This window comes from Podarcis vaucheri (genome assembly GCF_965113315.1).
Source record: "Podarcis vaucheri genome assembly, chromosome: 4".
Lineage (NCBI taxonomy): Eukaryota > Metazoa > Chordata > Lepidosauria > Squamata > Lacertidae > Podarcis > Podarcis vaucheri.
Window position 1 is genome coordinate 104168935 of NC_138762.1, and position 8984 is coordinate 104177918.

The following is an 8984-nucleotide window of genomic DNA, read 5'->3' on the forward strand; positions in this document are numbered from 1 at the left end:
GACAAAAGAAGTAGGTATCTAAATTATGAACAATGATAACATTGTTTAAATACAGATGATACTCCTAAAAGGCAGAATCAAAGAAAGCTATGTGCCAAAGTATGGCAGGTGGAGTTTCAGGCAGTTAATATTTGGAAAGAGATTGGCAAAGAAGGGATGAGCTGGATTGGAAAGAGATTGGCAAAGAAGGGATGAGCTCATGAGCTGGATTGACAAGCAGTTTGTTGTACCATAAAGATCCAAACTCCGTAGACCAGGCACCCCCAAACTCGGCCCCCCCAAATGTTTTTGGACTACAGTTCCCATCATCCCACACCACTGGTCCTGTTAGTGAGGGATGATGGGAGTTGTAGTCCCAAAAAATCTGGAGGGCCGAGTTTGGGGGTGCCTGCAGTAAACTACTCCAGGTATATATCAAATATAAGTGTAAAAAAAGGGGGGGAGAGAAAATTCTAATTTGGGCCTTTGTACATTTTGAATAAATGTTTCGGATAAAGGTCAAATTAGATATAAAGATCTCACCTCTTTTGATAAATCATTTCTTTCTTTGGTTAGTGCTTTGTGTGATACTTCCAATATTTCGTATTTTCTTCGAAGCTCTGAAAAATCATGTTCAAATGCATCACGCTCACTGTTAGGGGGGAAAAATGAGAGTACTGTAAAATAATGTCTCCCTCAAACCCTTGACTGCTTCTGTAATCAATGCTTCCTGTGCAAATCTAACATCAACAGTCCTTCAGATATTCTTTCATCAGTGGAGCCCAAATTAAGTTACAGTAAGTCTTGTGTACATTAATTTGGACCCTGCTGAGTCCAAGAATCTCATTTTCCTTGCGCTTTTATATCATTTCACATTGCAAAATGCAGTGTCATCACTTTCCCATGCTTGTGTAACACAGCAACAATCTGCAAAAGCCCTGCAAAGCTCCCTGGTTGATACACTCCTTCTCATGTTTTATAGTTCCAAACATGTTTGGTGGTCTCCAAACATCCACCCTTCTTTGCTAGCTCAACGTAGCCCCAGTACAAGACAAGATACTTATTGGAACATTCTCCTTATTCACAGGCAACATTGGATATAACCCATTACCTTTGATCCAAGGCAATATGAGAGCTCCTTCTACAATTTTCTTTACTAAAGATACACTTACCCTTTTACTTTATCGTAATTCTCTTGTCTATAGTCTCCTTGATGAATCATTTGCTTTGTATCAGCTAGTTCAAGTGTTAAACGCTGACATCTGACTTCGAGTTCTGACCGATTTCTTCGCTCTGCTTCATAGTTCTGCAAAACAAACACCACACCACTATTTAATGTGAAAAGAGAGGCTGGGATTCAGAGAAATATACCACGCACACGAAAGTGTTCCGCCACAGCCCTTGGCATTTTTAATTCCCCCCTTTGTCTTACAAACTCTGTCAGTTTAAAAAGGGGGTTGCCATAGGGCATGTTGAGGGAAGGCAGTGCAAAGAACATGAACACACAACCACACTTGGTTCCAGAAGTTGATACATGGTTCTTTGCAGGGCCTTTTTTTCTACAAAAAGAGGTGCCAGAACCAAAGTTGTTGAGCTTTGCCGGAACACACAAAAGATGCAAAAAAGTCCTGGTTCTTCAGACATAGGTTAGAAAGACCATTTTGTTAATTACAAAGACAAGAGTGTATTACATTGGATTCAATCTTGAGATAAGGCAGCAGAAAAGCAAGTGGAAAGTGACTTTCCTGCTTTCCCCCCTAACCTGCTGAATGAGATATGTTGTGGCACAGGGGGCTGAGCAGGATGGGGAGAATGGGTGGAAAGAATGGGGGGGGGGCGGGAATCAGATGGAGGCACCTTCTGTGGGTGCCCCTTTTATTTCCTTTCTTCCTCAACCGTCTATGCTACAGCCGCCCCATTCTATTGGTTCTTGTGGCCTTGGGAGGAGGCAGGAAATCACCTTTTACCAACACCCTTCTGCCAGTGTTTCTCTGTATCTAATACCTTCTCACTAAGACAGAAGTCCTTTCTGGAAGTCTAAATAAGGAGACAACTAGCCACACCAAGTTTGCATCAGATATAACATCCATAAAGATACCTCCATTAGCATTACTGCTAACGTAGCGTCTAGATCTTTATAGCTAAGACAGGCACGCGGGGAGTTCATATCAATAATAATAATAATAATAATAACAACAATAACAATAACAATAATAATAATTTATTATTTATACCCTGCCCGTCTACCACTGCAGACATATCTATTACTATCCTAAATGAGGCAAGTGAAAATGCTAAAGCACATTACCATGAACAAAATCAACACGTATCTTAAAAAGTAGCAATACAATTAAAAGACAGGTCTAGCAGACCCTGCCTTACCAAAAGAGACCACAAATACTTTAAAATATTTCAACCTAAAGGCCAAAAGCCTCAGTAAAACGGAAAGTTTTTGCCTGGCATATTCCATTATAGAGATCAGTATTAGTTTCCCATTCTTTCACTAAATCCAGTTGTATGTTATTTCTGCAAACTGCTACCACTTGAGTTTTTCACTGCACAGTAAACACTTTCTTTGGAAGTACGTACAGTGATCCTGTACACTTGCTACAGGGGTTTGTAAAACAAGCTCCCATCAATTTACCGGTATTTATGTTGTCTTTGTATCATCCTTTCCATTTTTAAATTAATCAGATCTTATGAATACGGTTTAGCAACGTCTAAAGTTGTTTAAAGTAGTGTGTTTTTTCTTGAATTTTTAGAGACATATCTCTATCATCTTCACAATGTCAACAACTCCCCATGCTACCAACAAGGTGGTTTAAAATAATTTCTCCAGCTATATCAAAAAGTTGGCTCTGTACATAGCATAAATCCACTAGGTGCTCCAGATTTCGATGTCTTGTTTTCCTTGCACCCCATCATCACCATCAGTTCAGCTATCCTATGCATTTGTTTACCTTGTTCTGGGTAGTGATGGGGAATTGAATTGAATCTCTTCCCACTCCCTGTGAGGCAGTTTGAAATCCAACCATGTGGAGCACAGTCTCAAAAGCGCCTTTCAGAGCATTCTGCAAGACCAACTACTGGTTGACCACCAGGTCTTTTGGGGCCCCTTGTGGAGCATTTTTCAGGCACACACCTCTTTTACCTGAGACAAGTCTTTACTAGCCCTGCACCTGATGTCATATACGATGTCAGCTGTAGGGCAGGTGGGTGGGGCTTGGCTGAAATGGTCTCACAGGCCAAATGCAGAGGACTAAATTTTTGTGATTTGGGGCAAGTGCGTGTGACAGTATTGAACTTAAAAAGTCTGCAACCAGCATTAAAAAAAAAATCCACTGGTGTCACAACACGCTATTTACGCTTATAGCTAAGTATACAATTTTCCACCTGTCGAGGTAGATGAATCACTACTAAAGCAGGTGGATTTATTAAGCCCTGAAAAACTAGTTGTTTTATACTTCTTTTTCATTTCCCTTATAAGGCAAGGTTCTCCAAATCTGAGTGCTGCAAAACTGGCTAGTCACAACAAGTTTGAACAACTGTGACAGGCTTGCAATACTTGAAAGACCCTTACAGTTTTTCTGGTAGTTTCACAGGAGTTCCTTTAAGGATAATGAGATTATAGACAAGAGAGTCTATTCTGAAGTAGTGCTAAGTGTGTGTCTGTATGTACAAATTATCAGAACTGAACCCCCTGCAATTCAACTTAGATGAGAATTAGAGAGAGAAATCCCTCCTCTTCTCTTCAGCCATTTACACTTTTACAAACCTGCTGTGTTCCCAACTCAGCATTTCTTCATAGGAAGATGCTCTAAGGCCTTGCTTAGAGGTTTAATAACCCCAAGAAAATAAAGAATGAAGCATAATAGCCCCAATGTGTTTTGGGTATCACTTTACTTCTGGGGATCAGCTATACCTATCTTCCTATTAAAATACAGGATAAAATAAACTTTCTCCTCCAGAATCTTTTTTTCTAGTTACCAGAGAGCCAGACTTAAAACAGTCTTATTTTCAATATTCAGGTTATGGATGAGCCCCAAAGAAGAAAAAACATTGAAGAGATCAACCTGGTTTAGTACATTCTTTTAACAGATACATAATCTAAGAAAATATATTTTAGGAGGGCGTGCTTGGCTAGAGCAAAGAATACTTTGGGAATTGGTCCTAATTCTCATCACTGTGAAAGCTGATTGATTTCATTTGTATTCTCTTGCCAGAGAAACCCAAACACTCAAATGCTCACTACCCTCTACTTTCTCTGATTAGCATTCTCAGGTATCAATTTCTTTAATCCCCAGGGATTGTTCACTGCTGAGTTGATACTGACACCAAGTGGTAAGAAATAGGAAATGTTCACATTTAATAATTGCTGCATCTGTCTCTCAAGACATTTTATTTATTGAAGATTCCTCTTAGACACAGATCAGAAGTCTGCAGCAAGTTATGAGTTGCTTTGGAATTTCATGTTGTCATTTGTCATTCTGTGTGTTTGTACAATGTATTCATTGGCTCACGAAAGTGCTTATTACACTTTAAGTAGAATAAAGTACAGCCATTGTCACCCAACACTTAGAAACAGTTGTTGAGACAATGTTGAAATCTAGGGAGTTTCAGCTTGTTGTAATCCTCATGAAACCATTTATGATCCCATCTTAGTGCAAAAGGGCTTTGTGTGACCTGAAACTTGACCGCTGAGCTTGCTTTAACAAACAACTCATTTTCTCCATCTTGAAACTAAACACAGCATACTACCATGTACTGGTAAAGAAATATCTATTTTTAATTTCCCATGAGCATCTAACTTGAAGAAGAACTCTGTATAACTTTAAAGTTCACATCCTGCATTTTGAACAACTGGCCCAAATGGAATCTTATTGCTTGGTCAATATTTCTTTTTTACTAAATGTTTTCCAGGAAGGTACCTTACTGCATTATAAAGATAACATTAGATTCATGAAAGAGAGAGTAGCCATTCTACTAAACACTCACCTTTGCTCTAGTACCTGGGAAACTCTCCCTGAAAAGAGCTGCATCAGGCATTTTAAACCTGTAACACCCACTGGGAAAAACAGACTAACAGAGCCAGGTTTATACAGTGGTGCCCCGCAAGACGAATGCCTCACAAGATGAAAAACTCGCTAGATGAAAGGGTTTTCCGTTTTTTGAGTCATTCCGCAAGACGAATTTCCCTATGGGCTTGCTTCGCAAGACGAAACGAGTTCTTGCGAGTTTGTTTCCTTTTTCTTAAAGCCGCTAAGCCGTTAATAGCCATGCTTCGCAAGACGAAAAAACTGCAAGATGAAGAGACTCGCGGAACGGATTAACTTCGTCTTGCGAGGCACCACTGTACTGCTAGACAAGCCCAGGAGATTAAGCCTCCAGTCTTATGCACACAAAAAGTACAATCCTAGCCCCGTTCACTCACAAGTAAATCCTACTGAATTCAATGGGGCTAACTCCCAGGTAAGCACAGTTAAGACTGCAGTCTTAGCTGGCAGTAAATCCCACTGAACTTGTTGCTATTTCTGCTTCAGAACAAAATAGGTTTGTTTTTCATTTTTTTAAACAAATGGCATACAAACCTCCATCAAGTGTTTCAACTGAGATTTGTAATCATTCAGTTCTTCAGATGCTGCATCCTTCTTTACCTGTAGTTCATTTAGCTCCTTTTTTAAAGGATGTACTGCTTCGTAAAATATAATCTGAAATGAATGAAGCATAAACATAATCATTACTCTACAGTGTAAAAGAATTAATATTTTATACCCACTTCCTTCTTCACCTTGACTTAATTTCAACTGTGAGCTTTTTGGCAAACCATTTTTTTAATCTGCACGAATAAAATAAAGTACACATTTAAAATACGCTAAGCGCTATACAACCACACAATTAATGCTGGTAAATTTACCTTCAAACGTCTAAATGCTTTTATTAAGTATTAAAATGCACAATAAAGCATTTCTATTCTATTCTTATCAAGGCCTCAGAATTGAGATCCTAAAAACATTTTCCTAGATTAACTTAAAACATATGCCCTTATAATTCCATTACAATATTTTATCAAACATCTATAGGATTATCTAGAGACAAAATGACAAAAGTTAGAATGAATTTCAGGCGCTTCTTACATCTACCTACTGATAATAGGTGTCTATCATGAGGCGATAATTAATTAGGTGGCCCAAAGTTCAGAGGCAATATTTCAACTCCCATGTTTCATCATGAGATCTTGGGTGTGAAAATATATTATACGCTGTGTCTATTTACTGCTGTGCTTACTGAAAAGAAGGGACACAAGATCAACAACGCAGATCTGGATGCTACCTTGTAAATGAAGCGAAACACAGAATGTACTGATGTATTATTTGAAAAAGAGGTGGGGAACCTTAGGTCAAGGGGTCAAATGTGGCCTTCCGGTCCCCGCTGTCTGGCTTTTGAAACCGTAAATTACACTCCCTCTCCACAGATCACACCTTTCAGTGGCCCCAGATCACACCCCAAATGCTTTTTTCCTGGCTGAGAGCATCTCTGAACTCTGAAAATGGCTCTTGATGCCTAAATAGAGAGAGTGTGTGTATAAAGCTAGCCTACCATACTTTTGCCTCTGGCACTGCCCACCACAAACAAGTCTCTTCTGGAAGGCTGCCTTCAAGCTAAAAAAGGTTGTAGACTGGCATATTATGAATACCAGTGAAAGCCATTATTAAGTAGTGAAAACCATGTCAATGCTAGAAGAGCAGATGCTAAGAAATTACAGGTTGTATCCGATGCTGCCCATGAACTTTCACTCACGCCAAGAGGACTTCACCTTCCTCTTGGGAGGGTTCGGGGGGGGGCGTGTAAGAGGACAAGAGGAAAGTGAAGTTGTTTTGCAGGAGCAGAAGTGCATTTGCACAACACCAGATTCTGCCCTAGGTGTTGTTTTTTTAATGGAAACATTCAACTTCACATTCCATCCATCATCACATTTTTCCACAACCTGCTGACATTTATACAGTGATCCTTGAAGTTCATTCCTCCCACCCACAACATGCATAGGAGTTTGCATCATTTATTCATTTTCTTGTCCTAACAGTTATCTCCATCTCCATTATCTCTCGCAGTGATAGATTTACACTTCTGATTGGGGGCACAAGTACTTACAGATACATATTCAGGAATTGAAAGTTCATCTTCTGAAAGAGATTTGAGTTTGGTGTAGCACTCATCAGTCAATTCAAGGTCACGCAAGCTGCGGCGAATATCTCCGGACCGCTCTCTCAACTGGTGGTTATTCTTTTCTAGCTGCTTCTGGCGCAGCAAGATGGTTTCCATTTCCTGTTTCATTAGTTCTTGATGTTTTCTAAGAAAACACATCAACAAATTATTTGTGATTTGCCCAAATAAATTTATCCTAGAAACATGTTTCATTTCCTTTGAATTCAGTTTTTCAGAGACCGTACAGTGAATCTATGCAAGAATTTGCATGTGTTAAATAAAGGGGTCGTTCAGAAATGCCAAACCATAGTTTAGGGTTACATGCATGAAAATTGGCTCAGAAGCTGCGTTGTCTCCAAACAGACAGCAATTTCCTCCATCTTTTCCAGGTTTAAAGCACACCATAGTTTGCTCAAAACAGTAAACTGTGGATTGTGTTCACTCTGCAAACTAGGATTGGAAATTAAGAGTTTCACCATTGCTTCCAAGCCTCATTTTCAGTTGAACAAAATTCTGATCTTCTTCAAACTGAGGAATGTGGAGGAGAAAATCTCTGCATGTAGGAGGAGAAGGGAGCACACAGATCTGAAGAACTAGCCATTTATTTACAAAAATCAACCATGGTTTGGCATTATGTCTGTGCTCAAAGATCTGAAACACAAATGCATAGTGTAAGACAAAATTTGCAAAAATATTTAACCGTCAATTATGATTTAGGTCCCACTTCTGTATTTAGAATACACTGATTCCGAATTCTTCCTTCTCATACCGAGCATCTTCTTGCTGTAATGCCAACTGGTTATCTAGTCGTAAAGATAGCAGCTGTTTCTCATGGAGAGCATCATTAAGTTTTTCTTCCAGTTCTTCAATCTAAAACAGATAATCAGGCAGCAGAAAAGAAACGAGAATTTAATTGATGCCCAGAATTATATAAAAATGAGGGTAGTATCTTTCCAACAATACATATTATGAAGAATATTTATCTACCCCACCTTCCCCCCAAAAAAACCCACCCTCAGTTTTTTAGTACAGTATGTCCCAAAACTCTATTTTAAAAGGAAACCAAGAACATATTACTATATCTCCCAATAATAACTTTGCTTTTTGCAACCCTAAAACATGTAAGAATTTGATCATACTTTAGTCAGGTATTCCACCTTCAAGTTGTCTAACATCAAGTTCTTCTGGGAAAGTTCTATTTTCAGCAACTGCACATTATGAAGCAGCTCCTTCCTCTCAATCAGCTGTCTAGTAATTTTGACGGGACCTTCCCGATCTTCTGAGGAAGAAATATCATCAGTGGGTACTGTTGTCTCTAAGCTTATATCTTCCAATTCCAAGGAGCTGGAAACATTAACTTTTTTGGATTCTCTGGAGCTTTTCCGTGACATTCTCCTGACAGTGCCCGAAGACTTTCTACTTGCAGTTCAAGTAACCTGGGGAAGAAAAAACAGAAGAAGCAAATGGTGGTAAGTAGGAGGATTTTTACAGAAGAATTCATCCTATCCTGTGCTACATCTGTAACATGTCAAGTGTATAAATTCTATACAAGGCCAAGAACCCCATGCTGGCACATAGCAGCTATTATTCATAAACCTATTTCGTCAGAAATAAAACATTAAGCCAACAGTTCTCATGTTTTTAGCAACACCAGTACGTTGCATGACAAACTACCATACAGCTATCCACAATGCCCAACTCAAATATTCACCGGTTTGCCAACAACAACAACAATTGAAAGACCATATGAACAGCTTTGCGGATATGCAATGTAAAACAGGCCAGGGCATTCAAAAGAAGTC

The 8984-nt window shown here is 39.1% G+C and overlaps 1 protein-coding gene across 1 annotated transcript in view; it reads right to left on the reverse strand.

The window, feature by feature from the left end:
- PIBF1 (progesterone immunomodulatory binding factor 1) overlaps positions 1-8617 on the reverse strand; it is a 76502-nt gene extending 67885 nt beyond the window's left edge. Inside the window, 6 exon segments of the mRNA XM_082221441.1 lie at positions 523-631; positions 1152-1285; positions 5568-5687; positions 7129-7327; positions 7952-8052; positions 8322-8617. Of these exon segments, the coding sequence (XP_082077567.1) occupies positions 523-631; positions 1152-1285; positions 5568-5687; positions 7129-7327; positions 7952-8052; positions 8322-8573 (915 nt within the window). The 5' untranslated portion in view covers positions 8574-8617.
- Positions 8618-8984: the final 367 nt, after the last annotated feature.